Genomic DNA, 27,606 nt, shown 5'->3' on the forward strand with positions numbered 1-27,606 from the left:
CTTTCTAACAGGTTGCTCGTGACAGACTTGTGAGATTTTTTTGGTGTTTTCTCAGAGTCTTGATTCATTTTGAATGTGTAAGCTCAACTTCTGTAGTAAGAACATTTTCCAGCTGATTTCATTTGTTAATACTACCAAAGGTTTTGTATCTCTTTTTAACAAAGCTTTAGGTACTTTACAGCTCATAATCAGAGAATACAAGACTGAAAATCTCATTGCTCTTTGGTCTCTATACTTTGTCTTCATGAGTGTCTGCTGTGTTCCTCTTAAATGAGAAATAAAATAGCTTTTATCAGCTAAGGACTTTCTGGCTTTCATAATCAGGAATTTAAAAGAATTGTCAGACTTTTCATTCTCTTGCTAAATGGAACAATTTGTCATCTTCAAGAGATGAATCATTTTTCTTTTTCAATGTTAATCATTCCTGCTGTGTTATAAAAGTGTAAGTATTTTACAGATAGCTGCTATGGTGCTGTTTAAGGAATAAGCATCTCCTCACTGTATCTTAGCAGTAAGATTTGGTATTAGCTGGCATTTTCTTCTGAAGTACTATGTGTTCCATTTGTATCAATCATATAAAATCTAATGTTATAAGCAGAAGTTGAAGTTGGTACATCAGTATCTGCCTTGGTCTGAACCAGGTTGAAAGTCTCCTCTGTTCTTTAGCTTTTTTTAAAAATTTAAATTTAGTGATGTGTCTAGATAGATAGTTGCTGCTTAAATATGAATGTGCTTTTTTTTTACCTATTGATTTGTTCAAGTGAAGGGCTTAAATCTCACTGCCTCAATGAAAACATAGTTTATTTTCCATTTCCTTTGAGAATTCTGAAAGATGGAGATGGTAATATTTCTATTTTTTTCAGCACAATTTGCAGTTTAGTCAATAGTTAGGCATGAGTCTGTATTTTAGATGCCTTTCTAGTTGAAGTGGTTTATAAGGGCCATCCCACATTAATTGTTTACATATGCATTCAATTTCAAAATTTGCCATATTTCTATGATTTGTACATTCATTTTAAATGCCCTTCTACAGAAATGAGGCATGTTATGTGTATAATCACCCTAGTAATTCTAATATTAAATGGCATTCCAAGCTTCAAAAGAATGTCATATTTGTGCCGAATGAAAGAGAGAGAGAGGAAAAAAAAAAAAGCATGACAATAACTAGACCATTCACCATGTCCTTTGCCTTCAGGAAAACAGAGACACCGTAGGATCTTCACCTAAGTTTTCTCATGTTTTCATCTCTTTCTGAAGGCTTATTGCTGACTCAAACAGAATATAGCCTTTTGAGGCTCAGCAGGATAGCTCATGAGTATGATTTGCTTTTAGTGATGGTTTGAGCAGTTCCAGACCTGTCAGAGCAAATTAGCATGTTCTTAGGGGAGTGTGAAATCCCAGGTAACTTTTCAGAAGCAAAGACCAAATAATTATTTGAAATGTGTGAATGTTTTGATAGTTTTGCCTTTATTAGTTAGCATAAGCAGACAATCTGGTTAGAGTGGGGTTCTGTACATTCTGTTCCATTCAAACTGTATTATTCAGGAATATACTTCTTTAAAGTTTTATATTTATCAACATATACCTGTAAATATAAGCATATTAATTAGCTAGAGATTTTAATATGCCCTATCCAACTGACTCTATAATAGTATAAAATATGTTGTTATATGTTACAATAGTATAAAACACCTATCCCTTTAATTTCTAAACAGACAACACTTTTTTCATAATATAGTTTGTTTACAGCTGTTGGTGTTGTAATAAAGTGCAAACACCTTCAAATGTGACTATATCATGTATGTGAGTATACATGTATCTAAACACAGACTAAATATATTTAGTTGCTAGAGCTGTTGCAGAAACTGTGGTGAAGACATTGGGGTTTAATTTGAATTTTGAAGGAGGTGTCCAAGGAAAATTGAAGCTTATTCTTAAAGATTATTTAAGAGAAATCCAGTAATTATGGAAAACGGATATGTAATAGACTGTTGGCGGATACACTGACTGTCCACTCTTTGGCAGGTGGATGACATCTTAGGAGAAGGAAGCGATGAAAGTGATAGTGAAAAAAAAAAGCCAGAAGAGAAAGGTGAGAAAGCTCAGATGACTGCAACAGAGACTCTAGGAATGAAGACAGACCAGAGACCTGGATCGTCGTCGTCATCATCATCAAGTGAAAGAAGCTTAACAGGCAGTGTACCCAGGTATGAGTTTCTCAAATGTAAAAAGAAGCGTTAATGATGTTTCATTGTGTTTGTGCACAGTTCGGCATGATTGTAACAAAGCAGTCTTCATGTTTTGTTAACCTCTGTTTGTAGGTAACTTCTTTTAAACTCTGAAATTGTCATGCTTACATCTGCAATGTTTTGGGATTGATTTAAGGAAATGGTCATAGTAAATGTCTGAGAATCAGGATATCACCTGTTTTAAAAGAACTAAAGACCATTGAACTGCACTTATTTACAAGTAGGTTTGATGCTGAGTCAGATATAGGACCATGGCCTCTGCAGTGTTACTTTAAGTAAAATAAAGCATAGTTTTGGGAAGCTGTGGTTTTTTTCATCCTGAATTTTTGAGATTTTTATATGGGAAATTCATAAAAATCAGGTTAAGATGTTTTTCTGCTTTAATCTCTTGGAAAGAAATTTAACTTGCTAGTTTCTTCTGCAAAAATGATTTTAGCATCCCACCATTGTTAAATGATGACTATCAACCAATTTGTGAGTAAACTAGAACTTAGTAAAATAAGTGCATATTTTAAATATGTTAAGAAATGGTTCTCAATCTGCAGCATCTTAGTATTTTTTAAGCCTAACAGTAGAGACCAATATGAGATTAAGATTATAGCAGTTTTAATGCAGAATTTCTGAGATCATCACCCTGTATCACAAAGTGCTAAAGGTCCAGACATGACCCAGATGTGCCTTTTAGTTTCTTTCTACTCTCATAACCAGACTCAGTTTTAAGTGATAAGAATTTAAGCTTTAATAGTTTTTCCCTTAATAAAGGATAATATAAGTAGTAGGACTTAGTGACTTATTTACTTTTTTTTTTTTTACTTTTATGAGCTTTCTTCTAACACACAAAGGTGTATGAGAGAAAACCACCACAGAATGCGATATGTAAATATTCGTGAGGAGATTTTGATTGTGGTAGCAAGGTTGCTCTGTCAGGTTTATTGGAGAAAGAGCTACATAGGAAGCTTTCACAGGCCTTTTGGCTTATCGTGGGTATTTCTAATAATTGAGCACCTTCAGAAAAATGTCAGTCTAAAAGATAAAAGAATTTAACCTGCCACAAATAGCTAAAAGAAAAATCTCTTCCTAAATTAAGTTTGGAAGAGGAAAAGCAAGCCAGTAGTGTTTTTAGAATACCATTTGAAGCAGCAAGGCGTAGTGGTGGAATGTCACTGTTAATTCATCCTAATACTATGATGTTTTGTTGCATAGAAAACACACCAAATTCTGAAAAACAAAAGGCAGAAAGAATCATATTAAGGGATTAGGTCTTAGGATTATTGCTAAATACTATTCCCCATGTATGGTTTGCAAAGATAGAGCAAGTACATTTGTAATTAACTTTTGCTCTGTATAGGAAAGTTCCTAAGTAAGCTTGGCAATACTTCTGTACTCAGAAGCCATGTAGAGGTAGTGGTGGTGTTGCTAGAATAAAGCCATTAAGTGGCTTCTTAAGAAGCTTTTCTATTTTGAGTCTTTCTACCTCTTAAGAGTTTCCTAGTCAATTTGGTAAATTGCATGCGGGATTGAACCTGAATGGAGTACTGGAAAACAGACTTACAAAGTGCTGGTTCAGATGCTGACCCAGTGTCTTTTAGGCAGGAAAATCTCTTCAACAGAAAGGAGCCTCTGCCCATGATCGTAATTCTGTTTGAAGTTTGAAGTTTTAAATTGATGGGTTTGTGGTCAGTCAGTGTTGTGCTAAACAGGTACTGTACCAGAGGGGTAATGTAAGACCAGCGTTAAACAGCGGGATTAAAATCTTCAGGAGCTTGGTCCACTCCAACAAAAATACTAGGTACAGTTTCTGGGAGGCCACATTTCTAAAAGATAGGTGCTATACAAGCATGCATGCCTCATCAAGATCTGAGGTTTCTGTTCTGAAAGTTGGAGTCTTTGGGGTGTTAGCATAATGAGGCTGAAATTGTATTTAATAATTTTCAATTATTTCTGCTCTGTCATATAGCCTAAAGTCACGAGTTATCTGTTACCATGAACACCATGACCTCTTGGCACATTAAGAAAACAGAGGCTTTGTATTCCAAAGGCCAGTCCCAGCTATTCATTATGTAAATCCACTCTGGACCAGCTGTTTAAATCATTATTTCACAACTTGTTGTGATCACCCTGATGTCCATATTTTGGTTATGAGAGTTTCCAGAAAGCAAAAGATGAAGAAGGGAAGGGGAGTCCAAATATGATCCAGTACTCTCATGTTCTGGCTCAGTTCATTCCTGGCAGAGTTGAGGCCTGCAGAGACTGTGGGCTTCTGGTAAGCAATTACACATTTCCGGTAGTTACTGACGCTGGAGCCATAGCACTTATAAGGTAGAAATCTAGCACTTCTGTTGAGTATTAGTCTTCGTTGTTAAATCTACACAATACCTTGGTCATTTCTCTGATTGGTGCCACTTCTAAAATTCTCATGGGTGGAGAAAAAAATGATCTTTATGAAATCAGATAGTTACTTTTTGAGAGGGGGAGGGGGAAATGCAGCATCTTTCCTACATCCATTTTCTTTATTGCTTTTGTTAGATACCATGCAGTTAGGTTGCAATTTGACAGCCTAAAGTTGTTTTAAAATCCTGGCTTCTTATGCAACTTAATAAAATACTTGCCTTCATCTCACAAATGTCATGTTAAAAGGGTACTGCATAGACCAAACAATGAATGAGTTTCATACTGTGTAAAAAGATGAAATACAAATTACTAAATTTTTAAAAAGCATAGTTGTTTACACCATTTATATTTGACCAGCCTCTTGTGATTGTGAACTGCGTAACAATAAAATACATTTGGAGCTTTTATTTAGAAAATCTAAAGGAGGTAAACAAGTTTTTATTCTTAAATAGTCTTGTTCTTTATGTAGATAGTATTTTCTGAGCTGCTTCTTGTATATATATTTTAAATAAAGAATTGCTGTTAGAGCTCTGATCCAGCCTTTGTTGAAGCGAACAAGAGCCCAATTTCAGCAGAAGCTGGACTTGAGCCCCCTTACAGTTCTACTAAAATTTTCTACTTGGAATGAAATTCCATTTAATGCAGAATGCCACACATGAAATTTATTGCTGTAAGTTACAAATACGGAGTTATAAACCATGAAAGTTCACGGGTGTTTTTTAATAAATGTTAGTAACAGTTAATGGTACATAATATGAAAAAGCTTTTGAGACTAGCACAGATAGAATTTGTTTGTAAGAGAAAACTGAATGTTTAGTTTCCAGTATTAATATATATAGCAACAAGAGGTGTCTAATTAGAGATATTTTACGCTTTAAATGGTCAGTGCACAGTTTGCTTTATTTTTCAAGCATATTTTAATTTCATTCTGTCTCCACAGAGACTTGAGTGATAGCGAGCATATTTGCAGTTCTCATATTTCCCCTTACTTTAAACTTATTTTGTGAAGTAGTTGCCATAATAACATGTATTGTACAAATATATTCCATGTTAGTGTGCTTTAATATTGATCTTTGTAGGAAGAGGAAAAATGAGGTGAAAGGCGGTGCCAGTCTCAAGAGAATATATTTGGTAGAAGGATGGATAGACACATGAAACAAATAATGCTGTTGATAAAATCATCTGAGCAATATGTCAAAGGTTAGCTTTTAGCCTCTTTCAGTTTGTAGATCCTGGAAACTTCTAGTGGAGATGTGAAGCCCTATACAGCAAGTGTATGTTTGCTATGTGTCTATTGACTTGCCTATTTTCTGATGCAGAGCAGACTTTGCAAATAGTTGATGAAATGCTTCACTTGTATTACTGAATCTAGGACATAGGGTGCACTTCATTTAATAAATTGCAATGTTAAAGGAATTGGGGCAGCAAAACAGGAATTTGAGATGTGCCGTCTCTATCGCTATTTTCCAGTGGTGTGGCATATAGCAGTGGTATGTGGTTTTCTATAATACACCTAAAATTTCTCTTAAGGTATTGGAAGTGTTTAGTGGTGAGCGGGAGTTAGCAGGAAAAAAAAAATCACATAATACTAATTCACTTTCTGAGTAGTTATGTTCATGTGAGATTGTGAACTCGTGGTCCAGATGAACCATTCTGTTTCTCTGTTCATATGTTCTAGTGCAGGCTTTGCAGTCAGATTCTAACTCTTGAGGGAAAGAGTGTGATGGTAACCTTCAGATTTTTGAAAGATAACTCGTACTACAAACACCTTGCTATCCAGTGCCTCTTTATGGGCGTCAGTTGTGCCTGAGGAACTACTGTCCAAGCAGAGAGCACTTTAAACAATGGGAAATGAGCCCAGCAGTGACACTGAAATAAAAAATTGTGCAGTTCATTTACCTATGCTGCAATATTAGTTTTCATAGAATCTATGTTATAGTTTTTAATAACTTTTAAGTAGGAAACTGAACTGTTTGTTGTAGCAGTATTGTGTTTGCTGTTAATGTCACTATGATATGGAGAGTCTTCCTCAGAGGTCTCCAGTTTCTAATAAGCTTAAGGGCTTATTTTACTGTAGGAAGTTCTAGAGAAGTAAAGGAGAGGCAGCTGCTCCTTTGTGGGAGAGCTGGGTGCTGGGACTTCTGTGAACTGCCATGGCTCGCATGTTGGGCCTCCCTGAAGCACAGGGCCTGGGATGCAGCTCGCTGGGTGTGCAGCCCTCTGCTGCCAAAGCACAGTTCACTCCATGTCCATGGGCTTTTGCAGCTTGGTGTTTGGTAAAGGGCGGTTTTCTGGTGTGGAGAGGTGGGTTGGTTTTTTTGTTCTGTTTTTTGCACAGGTTGACCACCAACATGAGACCTTCCCCTGCAGCTGAGTGGGAATGAAAGAAGGAGGTTGCCAACATGAAGCAGATTGATGCAGTGCTGCAGTGAAGTGTTTGAGTGAATTATTTTAGTCAAGAGAGGTTACAGCTAAAAAGTATGGTGGTTATTTAAAGTATGCTCATAAACCAAGCTTCTGTCTGTATCTATTGTTAAGCAGTTGACTTTGTTTAGGCTTCATGTACATCAGATGAGTTTGATCATGTATTCACTGAAGACTTGTATGGATATTTCATTGGATTTTCATAGGTTTTGTTCAGGTTCCAAGTGCACTCTGTTTTTTTTCAGTAAACTTCTTTCTAAGTACTCTCAATTAACAGTGCCAAGGCCAGTGCTTAGCCAGTCTTGGTAATTTCAGCTTGTGTAAATCTGATGTAAGGGCTAATGGTTGCTTTTCTGAGAATTTCTTTCCTTTGGAATGGAAATTTCAATACTTGTGTTAAGACATGTTTTTCATCTTAAGAAGGAAGTATTCCTCTCTGAATAACTAGTGAGAATAAATCTGGTAACTAGAAGTGATATCTATTAGCAACAAAATTTTGCTTGCAGGATTTAAACTTCCCTTATAAAAGTATAACTCCATGAAGTGGGAGGTTTTTTTAGCTAAATTTCTTGCTGATAATGTCTGTATCAGTCCTGAGTAGATTATATTTTTGACTGATGGAGAAATCATAATTTTTGGAACAGATGGGTAAATTATAAAAGATATATATTAAATGGTACTTTACACTTGGACTTCAGCTTATTTTCAAAACATCTGAAATGCCTTTTGCTTTTCTACATTCACATTGTGGGTTTCTGGTGTGTGTTTCTTACTAAAGTCAAGAAACAAGCATTAAGTTACTTTGTTACAGAGTGGTATTAATCTGAAGTCTTGCAGGGAGCCTCCAGTCTTTGAAACTCTACATAGAATAAATCTTTGAACTCTGGTTGAACTAAAGCAAATTACTTTATTTTTGGCTGTCTGATTAGAACGACTCTGCATATTAAAACTGTCCTTCGAGTTCTTTCAAAAACAGGTTTTGTCAATCTGTCTATTCTTTGTTGTCATAGCAGATGAGAATAGTGGTTTAATCTGAAGAACAGATGTGTTATGTGATTCATGATGTAAGGTAAAACTTCAGCTATCTGTAGAAGGGACTTACCAGCTCATAATCAAGGAGAGCTGAGCTCAGAATCTCAGAAATCCCCCAATTGTCTTTTCTGTACCCATTTACTAGGTTTTTTAAAGGAACAGTGATGTTTTATGTACTACCTTAAGAATGTCTTTGATTGTAAGTGTTTTCTTTCAAATATGATAGCACTTCCTTTCAACAGCCACTCCACTAGAAGGCAGAAATTATAGTTTTTCTTGCTGCCAGAAAAGTCTGCTGCAAACTTCTGTGCAAAATTCTATTGATGACACCTTTCATTCCAATTGAACCACGATATTCACTGTCACTATAACTTTCTTCCAGTTCCCAGTCTTGAGACACTCAGCTTGGAGTACCTTGGGACCTAAGTTTTTACAGCTCAGTGTTTTCCCAGGCTGTCAGCCTTGCATTTGTTATTCATTGTTATCTGAATTTTTTTCAAAAACAATTTCAGAGACAATCTATTCAAAACATAATAAGAAACTAACTGGTCAAAGTCTTGTTGAAGTACCCTTAATAGCCAACAGCACATCTCAAATATGGCTGACAAAATAATTGTAGAAATTCAAGCATTTTGCCAAAGAATGATGGTCCTCTTGTTTTCTTATCCAAGCTACTCATTGCATTCCTTCATGAGTAAAGTCTTGGTGGTATCACACTGTATAGCCTTGCAGAATTCCTCTCTATATTATGCAAGTGTACTGTTTATTTGACCTTTACGGTATAGAAAAGCTGAAGATCCAAATTTAGAAATATTGGTGGTTTAGTCTCATCTTTTTCTGCCTCCTGGATCACTTGCTGCACCAGCATAGCTCACTTAATTGTCGAGCTGTCTGTCTGGTAAAGAGGCTCTCTGTAAGGTGACTCTAGACCCAGGGTGTCAAACTTGTTTTCACTGGGGGCCACATCAGCCTCATGGTTGCCTTCAAAGGGCCGAATGTAATTTTAGGACTGTATAAATGCAACTACTGCTCCATTTACACAGTCCTAAAATTACATCTGGTCCTTTGAAGGCAACTGCAGGGCTGCTGTGGCCCCCAGTGAAAATGAGTTTGACACCCCTGCTCTAGACAGAACACATTATGTGAAGTTAATTTTAAGAATGAGATCTCATTAGCTTCTTCCACTTGAGGTAGATTTTATTTAAAGGGACACTCAGTGATGACTGACTGCAAAATGAAGAGGATCAATATTTCTGTATTGGGTCAACACTTGGATATTTAAGAAAACATTATGCTTGATTCTGGAGAAAACATCCTAAAGTAAACAATTGCTTGCCATTGTAGGCAATTGGAAAAATTTGTTCATCTGGAGAAAAACTTAACTTGATTTTGCTCTCATTGATATATCTTTTCCTGAGTAATTGCTTCAGACATTTAATCTGAATCTCTGTGATCTGTGGTTGTTCTGAACTACTTAAGTTTCTGGAGCAGTAAAGTTTAATCATGCATAATGCTGAGGTCCTTTTGTAAGTCTCCAGATCTCCCTCTACAAGAACTGGAGTTAATTGTTGGAATTGGCTTGAACTGAACTATCAGCCCATTTATAAAACTGCACTGTGGTTCTGGCTGTGGGCCTGCCATGTCAACAGCTGAGGAATTATGGAGAAAAACATCTCATCTTAGAGTGCATTCCCTCAAAACTTGGGTCTAGCTTTGTATTGCAGAAGCAGCATTTCAGTTAAGCGTTGGTGAATTAGGTTGAATCTTGCAGGTTGTTTGGGTGGCTTAAGATCTCTGCATGGAATAAAGATTGCTGGAAAACTTCAGAAAGCAAATATAGCATATTTATTGATATTGACAATGAGATAATGAATCTACAATCAAAGTATGTTTGATAGGAGCAGCAGCTTGTTGTTCCTGGATGTAATTTGGTAAATAAATGTAGTTTTCCTACCTGAATACTGCATTTTTAATGAGCATCTCACTCTGTTTTAGAGAGATCCAGTAGATTTCATTACTAAAGGAGGAAACTTACTCAGCCTTTGAAGACAATAAATAATGATTGAGTAGGGGAAAAAACACATTAAACTGTACAAAACTAAAGATCCCTGATGGGCAACCACCGCCTCTCCCAGTTGTGGCAAAAACTGATTTGCTTTAAGAATTTGCAATGATAAGGTGGCATTTGTCAGCTTGAAGGTACTTCCCTGGAAATTCCTGTTCTTAAGGTGGAGCAAGTAAAGGAAGCTTGAAATAGATGATGTGACGGCTCCAATTTTATAGATTGTTACACTTCTGAAGTTTTGAGTTGTTGTGAAAAGTTTGAGTTTGTTTCACAGAGAACAGCCCAAATTTGTCTCTGTAATTATTACCATGATTAGTCTAATTTCTTATGAATTCAGTCTAATTCAACATTCTGAATTCAACATCTGGGGGAAGAAAACATGCTTCAGATAATAAGAGAATGTGATTAATATTTATTTTATATAACATAAAATTCCAATTAAATTTTTTGCAGTGTTACAAGTACTTTTTCCTTGGGTTTAGAACTTAACTGATATGGGTAATACAACACCTGAACTAGCTAGCGTTTCAAGTCTGTACAGTACTTTGGTGAAGAGTTTGAGTGGCTATTCAAGAGGGGTATTTTGAGGCATTAAGAAACTTCCAACTTTCTTTTTCCCAAAAGTGTTGATTGAATTCAGTTTCCAAAGTGGAAATTGTTGTTTCCTGATGGTACGATTTTTTTTGTGATATAATGGTAATTCTCACAGTTACAACAAGCTAAGAGTATGTTTAAATGACTGAATTCCCTTGCATTTCTAACAGCTTGGAAGTAATCAGACTCTTTGTATGTAACACACATAAGCAATTCAAAAATTACTGCAGCTTCAGTTAGTTCAGTTTTTTCCCAGAAGCAATGGTGAAGCACTCCAGACTGAGATTCATGATCAGCTTCTAAAGACAGGCGCTCCTGTTGGCAGCACATCTTGCTGTTTTCACAAGAGCCGGCTGTTCTTCAGAATTTCAATGTCACTTCTCTTTGGAAGTGATTTTGATGAAGAGCTGTAACAAGCAAGAGGGCTCCAGGCATGCAAAGAATAATTTGCTTCTGTGCTTAGCTATTATTATTGAATGAATGTCCACTGTAAACACTAAATATTCGTTTCCATTTAGGAATGTTTTTACTTGAAAGCTTTTGCGTAATGCAAAATTTCTATACAACAAAGTCAATATTGGGGCAGTAACAGCTTTTTGAAGCCATTTTAGTTAATTTTTTTTCCCTCCAAGTGTGATTTTTTTTTTTTTTTTTTTTTTTTTCATTCTTCAGGAGGGCGGAGGGGGAGTTTGGATTTTTTTCTTTTTTTTCTTTTTTTAACATGTTTGTAGTCCCAAATGCTCTACCTTCTGTACGATGTTGAAGCAACAAATCATTTTCACTGATTGCCAGCTAGGAAATTTTAAATCCTGGTTCCAAAGAGTTGAATAAATAGAAACAAACAAACAAAACAAAGCAGAAAAGGCATCGTTAGATCCTTGAATTAAACAATAAAATCAAAAACACACAGGAAATGAGTGTTTGATTATTGATACTGCGGGTTTTTTCTTAGCACGCAGGTTTTTTTTTACTTGAAATACATTTTCTCATAAAGAGAACTGAATAATGCAGTATCTATACTATATCTATCCCCCTCTTTACCCCACTTATTCACACTGTTTGACTAATACGTTAAAATCTGAATATATTCACATAATATCCCTAATTACTTTTCTTTAGGGTTGTAATTAAATACTTACGGATATAAAACTAATTGCTGATGTACACACAGTTGTCTTGTAAAAATGTATTCTAGTGGTGTGAGGAGGTAGATGGCAAAGAGTTACTGTATAATTCTTAAACTGCAGCCTGATAAAGATTTTTTTCATGTGGAGCAAATATCTGAAATACTTACCGAACCCTAACTTTTTGCTGTTGTACCATCTAGAAATCACACTGCATAGTGCCTACGAGCCCGTTACAGTCCAAGTCATTCTGGACTTATTTAGCCTGAAAGGGCTGAAAAGCAAACTGGACAGAATGGAGGCTTTGGCAGCTGATGAGTTGTTGTGATAGGAGTTTGTCTTTGCGGAAATGGTCTTCAAATAAACATTTTTATAGGTGGCATCAGTAGCATTAAGTTGCCTGACACTTCCTTCTTGTGTGACTCTGTTTTCCTGGCTTGTAGCTTTGGCAGACAAACTGCTAGAGCTAAAATACTTACTTGCTCTGTGCTTCACACTTGGTTGCTTTTGTGAAAAATCAAGTAAAAAAGATTCAGCCATTTAAGCCAGGGGCAGAAAATTTTAAAAACTAACAAAACCCACTAGTTTTCCAGTATTGAAAAAAGAGTTTGTGGCTTGGAAACCTTTGATTTTGGAGTGCTGGATGTCAGGTGACCAGTTACATATGTATTGCAGACGTGCTTCATTGCGTCCCTTTTGAAAATTGTCCAAGTATGACAAAGTTCTAAGTATATGTGTTTCTCCCACAGTTTGTTAGGCATGCATTAGACCACCGTTCTTCACATCTTGTATGGTTACTAAAGTATTTTATACCAAGTGTTTCCTACTGGAGATACTAAAAGTACTGTAAGCCAGAATACTTGGGATTCTAAAGGTAAAGAAATATCCTAAAAACCAGGAGTTCTTCAGCTGTAGTCTTTGTCTGATTAGGTTAGGATCTGATTAGTGACCACCTTCTGAGGTTCATTAGGGCTGCTTTGGGCAGCTGGAGCACATCCTGTCAACATTTAACTACATTCTTTAAGTAGTAAGAACTTTACTTCTTTTGATAGTTGATACTTTTGTTTCATCTTTCTCTCTTTTTCTCTCTCTCTCACACACACATATTCCTGGTAAAATTAACCTCTCAAATTTTATGCATATCTGAACCAGTCATTCTATCCACACCGCTCCTTGGAGGAAAATAGGTATACTTTGAATGCCTATACCTAATAAGTTAAATCTTATCCTTTGCTACTTCTTCTTGTCTCTTTAAAGCACAAAAATGTATTTTTAAGAGCAAACTGTGCAAAGGATAGCTATACTTGAAAAATGGAGTTATAGGCTATGCGTTGTTTCATTTGAGTAGCTTTTTTCATGAAAAGTAGATTTGATTGAAGTGAAAAACTATCCAAGCTCTTAAGTGATTCCTTCTCTATAGCAATCTTTATGATAAAGCTTCAGTATACACTGGTGAGTTATTCTGTGTCTTTACTTATCAATGTGTGGAGCTTTAGCTAAAATTTGAAAATTTGGTGGATTTTTAAGCAGAAAAATTCAACAGTATTAGAATATAATTGCAGATCTCCAGAGAAGTGACTGATAAACTCAGCTGTTATAACACCATATTGGAAACATTTTATAGTTATCAGTGGACAACTGAAAAACACAGAAGCAAGACAGCTGGAAATCTTACTCTCAAAATTGCATCTACTTGCCAGCAGGCTTCTGTTTATCACCCCACTTACCTTTAAACTAGTTTTCTTTTTTTTATTCTTTTTAAAGATGCCAGTCATATCATTTGACTGTAAATATACTCCTAAAAATCATTCTTATGCTATGACCTCACAAATAATATGTATAACGGATTGTGCTTCATTTGCAAGAAGTAACGTTGCAGTTTACTAAGCCAGTCTTTCTTTTAAAGGACTATTTGAAGACTTCTGCAACAGAGAAAATAACTATTCAAATGTCTTACAGGTCTGTAAATTTGCATGCGTATTTTCACCTCTAAAACTTTGCCTCTAAAATTTCATTTTGCTGATACGGAGGGTTACATTGTACCTGTGTGAAACAGAGAAAAGCAATCATCTTAAAATATGGCTGAAAGAAGTTCGCATTTAAATTTTGCCATATGTTGCTCAGTAGACTTGAATCATTGTGGAAGAAAACCTGTACACCTCTTAACAAGTGAGGAATACTTTCCACTGTATTTCTGTTCTTTAAAGCTTTTTATTAGTTTTATTTGTCATTTGTCTGTTAGATCTTTTAGTCTAACAGTGCGAGTGCTGTAACAGCGTGACCAGAAATATGGGGAGTTCTGTCTCCTCATTTCTGAGGTTGCTTATTCTTGTAAAATGCTCAGTTGTTCTGTAATTAATTTAAAGCTATTACAGAATATTGGGTTTAAGCTGTTTTATCAGAGAAACCGCTTGCTTTTTTCCTTCTGATAATAAGAGCAAAATGGAAGATCCAGCATAACTTCTTCCCCAAAGAGCTGTCAGCGGCAGGCAGTGTCTGCATCTGCCTGTGTCCTCAGCGGGGAAGGGCTGGCACTGAAGTTTTTTCCCGCCGTGCAAGATCACTCATTTTGTTAGAGCAAAACTACTATTCTTGTCTGCAGCAACCAGAAGTGAGATTTGTTTATTACTTGTGCCTTGGAAAACAAGCTACTGTGCTGACCACTTGCTGCTTTTCAGTGTCTCCTTATATCAGAAAATTAACAGTTATCTTGAGTTCAAGAGAACTAGGCAAGTCACTTAGTCAAGTGAGGGGAAAGGAGTGCTTCCTATGGGGAGGGACTGCAGGAATCGTTTTGCTTTTTTGGCACAATATTCTGATGTTGTTCCACTGGGAAGACATCTACCTTCTAAAAAAGCTACCAAACAGATTTCATCTGGAACTTTTTGCTCTCCAACAAGGTTTTTCAGGCTCAACGAGGAGGGTTAACAAGATGAAGGACCTCACTAACTCCTTAGCTCCCTGTGCTGTCCCTCTCATGTCCTCAGACAGTATTTGGCCCTTGGCTGTTTTTAGAGTACTGCTCACTTCTGTCTGAAGTCTGCTTTTGTTCTGTAGGTTTTGTCTTATCTGGGCAGAAATACTGCTTTCTTTCAAAGGAGTACAAGGAACACAGAGATTGGGTAAGAGCCAGTGAGAGATTCTCTCTTTAGGTCTACATTTCAGGTGACTTAAGGTGCTTAATATGTATTTCTGTACCTGGTTTATAGACACACACATGAGAACTTTGAAGGACCTTATGGCTTTACATTCACATTATTTTCCTATTTGAAAAACATGTATGCTGAGAAATACAGAAGCTTTCTGAATTTAGCTAAAATAGATGCATAGAGAAATTATTTTGAAAATAGTTTTTTGTTAAAGGTTTATGTTAATGCTACATGCTGTTTCAAAGCTACTTTGTTGATTGAGTTGTCTTTTCTTAAGACAAATATTTTTTTACTTTAAATCATGTAGCACTTTTATACACAATATCTGAAATGATGTTATTTGCAGAATAGCAACAATATTCTACTTGTTTGCTGTGCCTGAATTGTGTCTTGTAGATAACTTGTTCACTTTGTGGGATGTACAGGAGCTGTAATGCTTCACAGGTTGCTTTTCACAGGGGATTCAAAATTCCATTGCTGTGAAGGCATTATACCAAATTTGCTCTGCTTTGTTCTGTACAATCTTCTTAAAAAGTTTTTACTAACAAAAATGTCTCTAGGTCTTTCTGTGCCAAAAATTTGATTTTCAAGTTTTTTTCAATATTAAATTAAATTAGGTCTCCAATCTGCCCTGTAAAACTAGTGGGTGTTTTTTCTTCCTTCCCAGGTGTAGCTGTGGTGTCTTATGCCTGGGGGACTAACTTTTAAACCATATGGAAAGGCTGGGTTGAAAAATGAGTGTGTGTTAGTTTTATCAGGGTTTTGCGATTTTTGGTGTGCCAGTAGCAGATGAAGGCTCATAGGAGTGGGTTTTCTTGTAAACCCACAAGTGGATGGAAAGATGCTGGAAGTTATTGGTAGGTAGATGTGGCCTAAGGAACATGAATGTATGGTGCTATTTTCAATATGCTTTTTTATTTGATAGTATTAAAAAAAAAAAGGCATGCCTGACTGAATTGGCTTTTAAAGGAATGTTACATTTCTATTTAAAACAGAAAGGGGGGAAAAAAAACCCTAAAATAATTAATTTCCACAAATGAAAGGGTATCTGGGAGATCTGCCACAGAAGAGGACAATAGTGTTAGAAAGGCACTGAGCATTTCTTTTTAGGAAGACTGAATGGAATGCTCCAATACAAGTGAAAACCTCAAAATTATCATCTCAATGAAAAATATTTTTCCTCTTCATTCGCTATTATATGCTATCTGATCGAAGGAACTGTTCCTCAGGGGGATTTTTGAGATATAAGCTATACCAATTTCCTTGGGTTTTTAAAGAGAGATTATCTTTCTATTAATATCTTAAACCTCCAGAGCTGGTCCATGTGTCCTTTGCTTTTAGCTTTTGTGTTTAGTTTTCTGCTGTTGCTGTGGTAAAGATGTTTTTTATTCTATTCCTAACCTAAAGGAATTAAGCTTTGTGATGTCATGGAAAAATTAATGTGGACAAGTCTAAAAAACTCATAAATCATAAAGTATAGTTTGAACTACTCTAATTGTTTGGAAAACAAAATTAGCAAAAGCATAAAATGGATGCATGATTTCTTTCAAATTTCTTCAGAAATAAATCATAGAAGAAACTATAGCAGCTGGTGGTAAACGTTTGAAAGAAATTGTGAGAAATTAAGCAGCAGTCTCTGTGCATGTAGGAGGATGTGTATGTAGGATGTAGTATCTCAGCTCTAAGCAGAGAAGCGATGGTGGCAGTGAGCGTGTGCTCTGGTACTTAAAGATTGTGTCCACATTAGTGTTTGAGCCCAGGTCAGGATGGTGCCTTTGGAGCAATGCTTTGGTGTGCCTCCCAGAGGGTCAGAGTTCAGCCTTTAGGTCAGTCTAAGCTGGGGTTTAACTCCAAGAGTTTGTCTGCTGTGCTCCAGCCACTAATGCACCTTCAATCCACAGGATGAGCTTAGAGCTTGTCCAAAGTAAAACTCTATTTCTGTCTTTAATTGGCTGTATGGCCCGTGAGCATGAATGCCAAATGTACTTTCTTGATACATACAGTGTCAACCAGGGCAGTAGTAAATAAGTCACCTGGAATATATTATTCTGTTTAAACTTTTGTATGCTTTCAGGGTTGGATTCTTTTTTCATCACTTCTGCTTGTCTCATATCTAGACAGGGATCACAATTTTGTATTATTTCTTTTTGATCATCTAAATATGGGGACATTGCAGTACACTGCTTTATTTTAAAATTTCAAGTGGTAAATTACTTAAATTATACTGATGAATGGCAAAATCAGCTATATAACCAAGTGAATGCATGGCTTAGTGTTTTATAAAAGCACTCGATTAAGTAGATGAGACATTCATATCTTCAAGCTTGTTAATTAATTTAATGGCCTAAACTTTCAGGCTGTTACTAGAAACATACCTACTAAAATTTCAGTTAATTTGCAGATTAAGTTACGGTTGTGTTTCCAGCTGCTGATTAGTCTTGTTGGTACACAATGTGCATGTGGATGTCAAGAAAACTGTAAGAAAAATACTTGAGAAAATGAATCTAAATATTCAGTAAACTGGGCACAGAAGTTATTGCAGTTTGCTTCAGTATTTTTTCAGATAAGTTTTCTCTGCAATTTTACAGTTGGGTTTGCTCCTGTAATATTTTGGCTGTAAGAATCTACTGTCATCCAATTACACTGAAAAAATATAATTTATATTAGAAAGTCTTCTCTTGGCCATGTGTATGAATTGTATTCACAGCCTGCAGGAAGACTTAAAGACAAAAAGCTACAATAATGAAAATACAGTTCTCCATAAACTAAGTTCCCGTTTAAGTTGCTGACCTAGGAAAGCAAGCAACCCACCAGAATTTTGATGTACCCAACAGAAACTAAAATCAAATTCATGTTGTCTCTACATAGATAGTGTTCTAAGCAGATGACAGCATTGCTCCTTTCATTCAAATAAATGTCTTTGTGGTTTAATCTGGCAGGCAACTAAACACTGCACATGGCTGTTCACTCACTCCCACCACAGTGGTATCAGGGAGAGAATAGGGAAAAAAGGTAAAACTCGTGGGTTGATGTAAGGACAGTTTTTTCCCTAGTCTCCCATTTGATGTACAAGACTTTCTTGTTGTCTTTGACAGCAGCATCTCATGGTCACTGCAGCCAAGGCTGCCTTTGACCTTCAGGCCCTCAAGAAGCCCCTCCTCATTTGTGCATACAAGATCCAGCAGAGCACCTTTCTTCCTCTGTTGCTTGGGTTTGGTGCTGTGCAGTACTGTGGTGGGCTTAGAAGGAACGCTGGGGCCATACTGTGCAATGAAAGAGCAGGGAACATGGGGTAAATATTTGAGCAATGTAACTGAGAGCTAGGTACATAATCATGGACACTGGAATGCTGAAGCTGAGCTAGTAGAGCACAAAATCAAGCTAACACCTCTAAGCTGCACAACTTCCAGCAAGGCAGCCCCTTTTGGATAGCTTATGAATCCCCAAGAACTGAGGTGGCTCCATGCAGTACAAGCTAGATGTTTCCAGGAGGACATTTCTGGTGTGCTATCTCTGTGAAGGGTTTGGATTGTTTTGTTTCCCCTTTTTTTCACCTATTTTTTTTTTTTTTTTTCCCCCACCCATCTGACAACATTCTCTGGAGTTGCAGTAGAGAAATCTGGAGTCTTGCGGTGCCCTAGCTTCTATCAGTGGACCTGAATTTTGTTTGGTGTCTCTTACCCAATGTTCCCACTGCACCTGATGGTACTTGTGTTACCTGAGTTTTCTATTGTCAAGGATAACCCAGCTTTTCCTCTGATACCGGTCTGGTCTTTGTATGTCTTGCTGGAAGGAAGGGGAGGGAAGTGACCCTCAGCACACATAGTCGAACTGCCCCTGATTTGTAGATGTGTAAAACTAAGGAGCATTGCAGTCAAGTAGGTTATTTGGAAGGACAGTTATTTGTAAAAATATTCGATCAATAGCAGCCAGTTACTAAAAGCTGTTCCCAACAAAAATAGCTTTCTCTAGATGCTATTGACATTGCATCAAAGTATGTAAGAAAGGAGGGGAAATGGCATGTTCCTCTCAGTGAAAAGACTCGTCTTCCAAAAGAGGTCAACAACAGTGACGTAAACGCTTGCAGGCCTTGAAAGTTTTCCTTTACTCTACCAATTAAAATTTGTTTGATATTTGCTGTCACCTTCTGCAGTTTTAGCATTGCCAAATTTTTAATACTAAAAACAACCCTTTACCATCCCCTGTGTTCATTAAGTTTTCTTTCCAGCTCCTCATACGGATTTAACCTTCTTCGCTGCTCATAAAGGAAGAAATATGAGCTTTAAGATGATGCTTTATTTCCAGAAGCTGAGGGCAAAAGTATCATTTATAAAGTGAATATTAAGGTGTAATGCCTATGACATCCATATTGCTTATCAAGGAATGTCTTTGTCTTTCCAGCAACTGAAAAATAAATGTGTTTTTCTGAGCTTGAGATCCCTTCTCCATTTTATCACTTTTCAGTTTTTACATGGCTGGATGTCTTTGCAGAGACAGGTTTCTCTTGTGCAGATGACGGAGAATTTGAATTAGAAAAGGAAAGAAGATACAATAATAAGAAAGGAAGGTACAAGTTTTAGAGAAACTAATAGAAAAGATTTGAAGAGCCAAGGATGATAGATTGATGTAAGCAAACAGATAGTTCTGGAGGAGGCAAAGGGGAGAGAACATGGCAAAATCAGGTCCTGAAGACAACAGACAGGAAAATATGCTCTTGTAAATCAAAATTGTGTATTTTAGGAGTAAAACACCTTGCATGGCAGAGTTTCCTGGTTTCAGCTGGGATAGAGTTAGTTTTGTTCCTAGTAGCTGCTATAGTGCTATGTTTTGGATTTAGTATGAGAACAGCGTTGATAATCCAGGAATGTCTTGGTGGTTGTTGAGCAGTGCTTATACAGTGTCAAGGACTTTTCAGCTCCTCATACCACCCTTCCAGCAAGTAGGCTGAGGGTGCACAAAATTTGGGAAGGGAGCACAGCTGGGACAGCTGACTCCAACTGACCAAAGGGACATTCCATACTGTATGACCTCATGCTTAGTGTATAAAGCTGAGAGAAGAAGGGGGAGACATTCAAAGTTATGACATTCATCTTCCCAAGTCACCTTTATGCATGATGGAACCCTGCTGTCCTGGAGATGGCTAAACACCTGCCTGCCCATGGGAAATAGTGACTGAATCCCTTGTTTTGCTTTGCTTGCATGTGCGACTTTTCCTTGTCAAACTGTCTTTATCGCAGCCCATGAGTTTTCTCACTTTTACCCTTCTGAGTCTGTCTCACATCTCACTGGGGAGTAGTGAGCGAGTGGATGCGTGGTGCTTGGTTTTTGGCTGGGATTAAATGATGACACAGAGTCAACACTGGAGTTACTTTCTGTTGTGGTGCACCCTTTCCGTGAGTGGTGCAATCTTTTCAGTGGTAATGGGATGACTGCGTTTTCTATTAGATATGTCTTTCAGTGGCTCCCAAGCTGGAGTAAGAGAAGTTTCTGAATAATACACTTAATGTCTTAAGAGTTCCAGTAGTGCCCATCTTTGATATTCTCCGTCATTTAGTCCCACTGGTAGTATTTTAAAGCCCTGTAATCGATCAGTCTTCCTATTACCTGAAACCACTATTCTAGATGAAAATGCCATAGCATCTTTCTAAAAATAAAAATATGAATAAATAATTCCCATGGACTGGTTGAGCCTTTTATGCTCCCTGTATTGTTTTCTCCCTTCAATATAATCTATCATCTTCCTTATTTCCTTACTCTTCAGAGTTGTCAGCTGTTTCCATTACACAAGAGAGGTAATTTTAAGATCTGTTGAAAGGACAATTGATAAAACCCTACTGTCAACTCTGTTGTGCCATCAAAATGGCTTCCTTCTAAAAATCACAGTCCTTACTGCATATGTGTTTATTTATGTATGTCTCAATTGTTCTTTCCATCTAGAATCATAAGACATGGGAAGGGGAAGACTGAAATCCATGATGGACATAAAGCTATCTTCCATGCATTAAAAAAACTAAAATAACAATATCTGTAAGATGAAATTTTAGGTGATTGCTGTCTTGTATATGTGATGCAAATAAAGCATTTTGAAGGGAATAGTTTTTATAGAGAAACTGCCAGATACTAATACAAAGAGATCAGCTTTTAATATATAGAGTCATAGTTTCTTCTTATCTCAACCAATTATTAAAAAAACAAATGCAGGGCGGGGGGGCAGGGAGGGGAAGGAACCGAGGAACTGTCTCTAAAACCCAGGCATCAGTTCTGAGGGATACACCTGGAAACATGGAAAATGCACAGATGGAAGGATCTGTGCTGCTCTTGACCCCTTTTGCCCTGAGACTTCATCAGTGAATTTTGTAGGAAACTGACTGTATATTCTTATTAAAATGTATTTCACATGCTTATCTGGAGTATAATCTTATATATTCTTTGTGTATATCTTTAATGCTTAAGAATAAATTGATGAATACTGTGAAAATGAGGGGATTTAAGAAAGGTACGTTGCATGATTAAGCAAGCTTTGTGCTTGCAGCTTCATTTGGGAAGCATGCATTACTTGAGTTTTCTTTTAGTATGATTCTTGGGGGTGACATTTTTCTTATTTATGTGGTAAATTAAGAGATTAAACAACAATGCTGACAGCCATTAACCCTAGGTTTCTTTATAACTCGTAGAGTAATGGAAATTATGCATGTGCATGACTAGCTCTCAAAAATGTTACTGTCCATGCTGCAATGGGAGGGGTATAAGCATGGAATAAACTAGTTTTCAGAGAGTGATACAGCCCTTAAAAGGACATAGCAATTTTTTCTCAAGTCCTGTTTTTATTCAAGAAATGAAAAGCAGCTGCTTTTGCCATCCAGAGTTTGCAGTAAGAAAGTTGGTTTTGCAAGAGACTAAGGATTGTCTGACAAATGGCTTGTCATAGGTAGAAATTTAGGGGAAATAACATCTTAATCCTATTCTTTTGGCATAAGTTACTGCTCCATAATGAAGTTGGTTGCATGAAATACAGATTAGAGCTGGTCTCTGACACCTTGCCCTCAAACTCTTGGTTTTGAAACTTTGAGTTCAACAAACGTGAGTTTGAATAGGAGTTGTATATCCGAAAAACATGGAAAATTCTTCAGTAAAGCTTTTCAAATATGATATAATTCTCTGAAATGTCAGTTTTCCAGTTATTGCACTAGGCTTACAATTCATGTCAAAATTGAGAAACAATTTTTATTTTTGTATATATACATCTGTATGTATATCTCTCCTTGCTATATTCTTGCATATAATTCTACACATCTCTTCTTCCTATTTGTCAGAGATGTATCCTGAATTTTTTGTTTCTCCTTGATAACACAGATAATGTGCAAAGAAAGGAGAATGGGATTTTGCTGTGCATGGGAATGTTGAGATACTCAACCCGGTTCCATACCCATTTATAAGAAAATCAGAACTCTCAAAATTACTGAAAGATGACTGAGAAAAAACAAGTCTAACTAGGCCTGTTGTGTGTTCAGAGGTCCATAAATCAGTAGTGAAACAAAGGTATGTTTATTCAGCTGTTGAAGAAGAAGGTCCTTGTTCAAAGAATCCAGGCACATGTCTGTCATTAATATACACAGCACAAGGCAGAGATGCAAAGTCTGCTTCAGGAGAGGTCACGAAAGGACATAGTTCACTTTATATATAAATGCTGCTTATAGATGGCAAAATAATTTGAGCTGCTAACTGATGAGATATTGCAAAGGCCTAATATGATATCTGTTAATTAAAAAGCAACATGCATTTTGGAAAGCCTCAGATCATTAACTGAATAAGACAAAGAAAAGTCACAGAAGAGAACACTGAGAGTGTAAACTTTCACACATTTGGACTATTAACTAGAGCTAAAATTAACCAAGGTGCTGGTTCACATTTAGAGCAGGAGACTGAAATGGTCTTGTATTTCTCTGTATTTTCTACAAGGAGCAAGTGCACAGCTTGTGCATGTTTGCTTATCCTCCTGGAGGCTTTTAGAAAGAGAACTGTGCAATCTAAAAGTTCTCTGGCCCAACCAAGCAAACCTTGGCAGAGAATTAGTGCAAAAAGCAACTAGCTTCATTATACTGTGGACTGCCCTAGAGTGTGCATGTCAGATTCACCCCAGAATTACTCCAAGCAAATGTAAGCTTGAACCAGCTTTAATTCAGAACCGAAACCGAACAGACTGAAACCCATGCAAGCAGAGAGGTAATCCAAAATCAATCAGCACTCCAGCAACATTTAATAAGCTGCAGGTTCAATATACCAGTTGAGGATATTATTACTGTACAACTACACAAGAATGATAATCCTCACTCAAGGGTACCCAGAAGAAGTAATTGCTTGCCTAGGGGGAGGAAGGACTCACTCAAGGGTGTATACAGAAGAAAATAATCAATCACCAAGAGGAAGGTGAGGGCACTCAATCCTGGGAATTCTCCTTGGATGGTGTCCCTGATCTAAGGAGAGGACTCTGTTCACAGTCCTGCTGCTCTGAGAAGACCACTCGAAGAGTGTCTTCAGCAAGGGCCCTATTTTATAGCCTGGTCAGATCTGGCTGCAGTCTTTACAAGTGTGGTCCAGAAGCTTCTCTTGGCCTGGGCATCTCCTTGGCTGAGTTTGTCCTTCCTGCTCCCCCAGGAGTCACCTGGGGTGGGGATGTGATGTTCTGCATGGACCAAGGTGGGTACATGAGGACAACCACAGTAGGACACAAAAGGTGCTAAAGAGCCATCAGCTGTCATATTGAAAGCTCTGTACCTTACTGGGGTGTGTGCAACTGCCGCAGTGGGTTAACCTCAAGGCAGCTCTTTAAGGCGTAGCTGGGCCATTCCCACAGTCTAAAGTGTTGTAGTTACACATGTTATATCCACGGCACCTGTCCTAAGAGCTGGCTCTGCTTTCTGGTGTGCAAGGTGAATGCTTACTTGTTCTCCAAAGGCTGCTTATGGCCCACTCACACCTGCAGCAGCAGAATGCATGGGAGTACACTGCTGTCTGTTGTTGTATGGTCAGTGATGGTGATCTTGTCCCTATAAACTTCAGTATTATCAATAGTACATAGGATTTTTTCATAAATCTTACATGGCAGGTACTATAGCTGAAGTTCAAGGGGACTGACTAGTTTTTACTGGTTTCTCCCGGGATGGTTCTTTCTGAAGAGACTATCTTAACTGCTTTTTCTTGTTTGTTGTTCCTAAATTACTTGAATAAATTGTTTCTCAGTAACATATCGAATATAAGCAGCAGTTGAATTCTTTTAATCTTCTTCCCTTTTTCTAAGTGATTTTTTTCAAAAATCTCTCTCTATATGGATATGATGTTGCTTTTTTTACCAAGTTTCTTTAGCATTTGGCTATAAGTGAGGTATTTTCCACTTTAACTATCAGCTAAATCTAATCAATCTTACATTAAGAATAATGTAAGTTTTTATTTTTCTATAGATTTTTTTTAAATCATTCATTCCATAGCTGAACAGTGGTATTTTGAACTTGTGTGAGATACTTTAACATGCTTCTGTGGTATCTACATGTTTCCCTGCACAATATGGAGAACTCAAATCATTGCAGATTGCTAAAAAGCATGTGAACTGCACAAGACTGCTTTTGTGGTGGTTTATACTGTCTGTGTTTTTGTTAGACCATGTCAGGTGGGAAGTTTGAAAATGCTTTGAAATACAGCCTGGTTAGAGTGACCATCTGCCTTCAGCTTATTTTACTGTCTGCTGTGAAAATAGCTAGAAGTTGTTTAGATGCAATAACTTAATATTATCCAGTCAGGTGTGTCTGTATGTGCAGTTAATATAACCTGAATTGCACATGACCATGTATATTGAGCTTGTATCTATTAATAGACATAGTAATTATGCAACTGAGAGTGGGAACAGGAGTGTCTTTGGAAAAGTGAAAAATAACATAAACTTCTCTTATACAGTTTTTCAGTTACAAATTTGAAAGCTAGTATGTCTTAGGATATAAAGAATTCATTAAAAAATAAGTCATCAATACAATTTTTTCTTATGGGTTTTCCTAGGTCCGTACTATGTGGCTTAGCTGTGTAAGCTTATGTGACCTTAAGTTCTAACAGTTCTAATACTTCAGGGGAAGGATAGACAGGCAATTAAGAGTCTGTATGTTGCTAGAATTAGGAAAGTGCTGTTAAAAGAAATCTTTATTTTCTCATTTTACTTTAACAATAAATCGGTTTCACTTCCACTTTCCATAAGAAGTGTGCTGGTATCTGCAAAATGAACTGAGAATCTAAAGATGCTTCTTTTTTCTAGTTTAAACAGGAGCCAAATGTTTGGGACTATAAGGTAGGTCGTCAGGCATAAGAGCACTTACCTTGTTCTCCTTCTCTCCTGAAATGTGCTAATAAATACTAAGGTATATATGGGAATTGCTGGTATTCTTGCATTTCTCTTTTCTAACTTACCATCTGTCATGATTTAGTGAATCTATGTATGACTTAGAGTTCTGGGTGAAGTAATGAAATTGATTTCCTGATGTATTTGAAGTCTTTCCACAGTCATTGCCTTTTATCATTGTAGAGCCTTTAACTAATAGTTTCCATCCCAGGACAATGGAGTGGCTGGAACCTGAGGGAAAATATTTCTCTATAATAGATCTGCAAGAAACTCACCTCTACAACAGCTGGATTTTGTAGAAGCAGAGTGTAGAAATCAAATATTTGTTACTATCATTTTAGAAGGTATGAGGGCTGATAAGTGATGAGAGGCGTTCACATAATCAGAGAGAAAGAACAGAGACGTGCTTTCTAGGAGAGGATTCTTGTTTCACTGTGAGACCAGCTGAAGAAGAAAGTGTAAAGCATTGAAAACCAACACATCAGTTTGGAGAAGAGTCCGTGTGCAGCAGGGAGGGAGGATCCTGGCACCCTTCAAGGACCCTGATATTAAGCCTAAGGGGTGATCTAGACTGGTAAGAAGAAGAAATTAAGTGAACATTAGATTTGTCTTTTTATCTAGCGCTGGTTTTCTTGTGCTTCTGCAATAAAGATGAGTTTGTCTCAGAATCAAGAACAGGTGTTTTGTTTGCTTTAATTAGCATATCACTGTTAAGTGAGTTGTAAAATCAGCATTGCTGAGGTCAGAGTTGGAGGAAAGAGTATGCGTAAGCCACCTGGAAGTCGGAAAAGCCCTGGGCGAGTCCTAGGAGCCTATAGCAGCACTGCATGTGGTGAAAGAGGAGGTGAGGCCGTGCTGACAAGATCCCAGCCTAACCTCAACCTGGGGAAATGGGAGCTGGCTATTGACACCATCTGAGGGACCTCCCTGAAGAACTCTTGATATGTAGTGCTACCCCTTGAGATGGCTGGCTGTGGGACTGTTCAAAACTATCTCACAGGTAGGAGTGGAGTTTTCAGAACAATGCACAAAGGTCTGATGCTGGCTCTGTAGCCCAACTGGGTGAGTTGCTGTTGTGTGAAACATTTTACTGAGGTATTACCTAGATCCAAAAAATGCCAAGAGTACAATTTAAGTTTGAAGAAACGAAGGTTGCAAGAAACTAGGATAATGGGAAATGAGCTGGGAGTTCTTGACTTGATCTACTTAAGGGTCTGTTACCTGTTGTGCCACCTCGTAGAATCAGCAGCTCTGGCTTGGTTCCCATGATTGCCAGAGCGAGAGGGGGACAGCTAGAAACCTGAGTGGATTTGAAAAAAACTGAGCTCTTAGTGTTTACTCACAAGGGGAGGAATAGGAAAAACATTTCACTCTGTCTTCGACTTAAGAACACTTGTGCCAGATACAGTAGGCAGTTCCTTCCTCTGGGGCGATCTGAATTCAGTTAAGAAACTGTAAGCATCAGATTGTTTTGGAGTTATTTCTATTTCTCCACAGGAGCAATTAACAATACCAGGCTCCAGTATCCTGCTCCCACTCACACAGGAGATACAGTTCCCCCAGCACTGAGGGCATGTTTAAGCACTTATTCTTACCACCACTACCCCATTTTGGCAGTCTATAGACACTAATGTCATCTTGCATCTGTGACTTTGAAGGAATGGAGAGAGGTAAGAAGGATGTAATGCAGAAGTTCAGAGTGAAGAAAACTAGTAACATACTGCTTCAGTTTATGTATCAGTGAAAAAACTGGCATGAAGACTGAAGAATAGCCTAGGGTTGGCCCTCAGGTAATTTAGGCAGCACCTTTTCCTTTACTCAGGCTAAATGCTCTGATGCAATTTATAAGCTACTAAAGAATGTCGTGGTTTGTTTTTGGTTTTTTTCTCCCCTCAGCAAGATGTATGGTTATCTGAACACTTTTTGAGAATAAGGAAATCAAGAAGTACATCAACAACTGTTAGCAAAGGTTATTTATCCTTCATTCCGTACCACTACTGAGATACTTCTCAGGACATTAGCAGAAATGCTGTAAGGCAACATTGTTCCAATCAGGAAAAATGGCAGATATATTACAACCCTCTAATTTCCCTAATGAATTCTAAAAGTACTTTAAATTTCACATAATAACTAATGTGCATTCATCTTGACCCTTACAAGTGTGTAATGAGTGCTAAACAGCAGTGTATATCAACAA

At 37.3% G+C, this 27,606-nt stretch overlaps 1 protein-coding gene across 2 annotated transcripts in view; it reads left to right on the forward strand.

Annotated features, from left to right (window-relative positions):
* Positions 1-27,606, forward strand: part of CTDP1 (CTD phosphatase subunit 1) — a 109,798-nt gene that overhangs the window by 71,804 nt on the left and 10,388 nt on the right. The window contains exons 12-13 of one of the 2 annotated variants that reach the window (XM_065628070.1): positions 2,026-2,207; positions 13,786-13,839. In XM_065628070.1, the coding sequence (XP_065484142.1) occupies positions 2,026-2,207; positions 13,786-13,795 (192 nt within the window). In that variant the 3' untranslated portion in view covers positions 13,796-13,839. Of the gene's footprint in view, positions 1-2,025; positions 2,208-13,785; positions 13,840-27,606 lie in introns of those variants that run through there. The other variant, XM_065628069.1, reaches the window with a different exon arrangement.

The sequence above is a fragment of the Caloenas nicobarica genome, chromosome 2 (genome assembly GCF_036013445.1).
Source record: "Caloenas nicobarica isolate bCalNic1 chromosome 2, bCalNic1.hap1, whole genome shotgun sequence".
In the NCBI taxonomy this organism is placed as follows: Eukaryota; Metazoa; Chordata; class Aves; order Columbiformes; family Columbidae; genus Caloenas; species Caloenas nicobarica.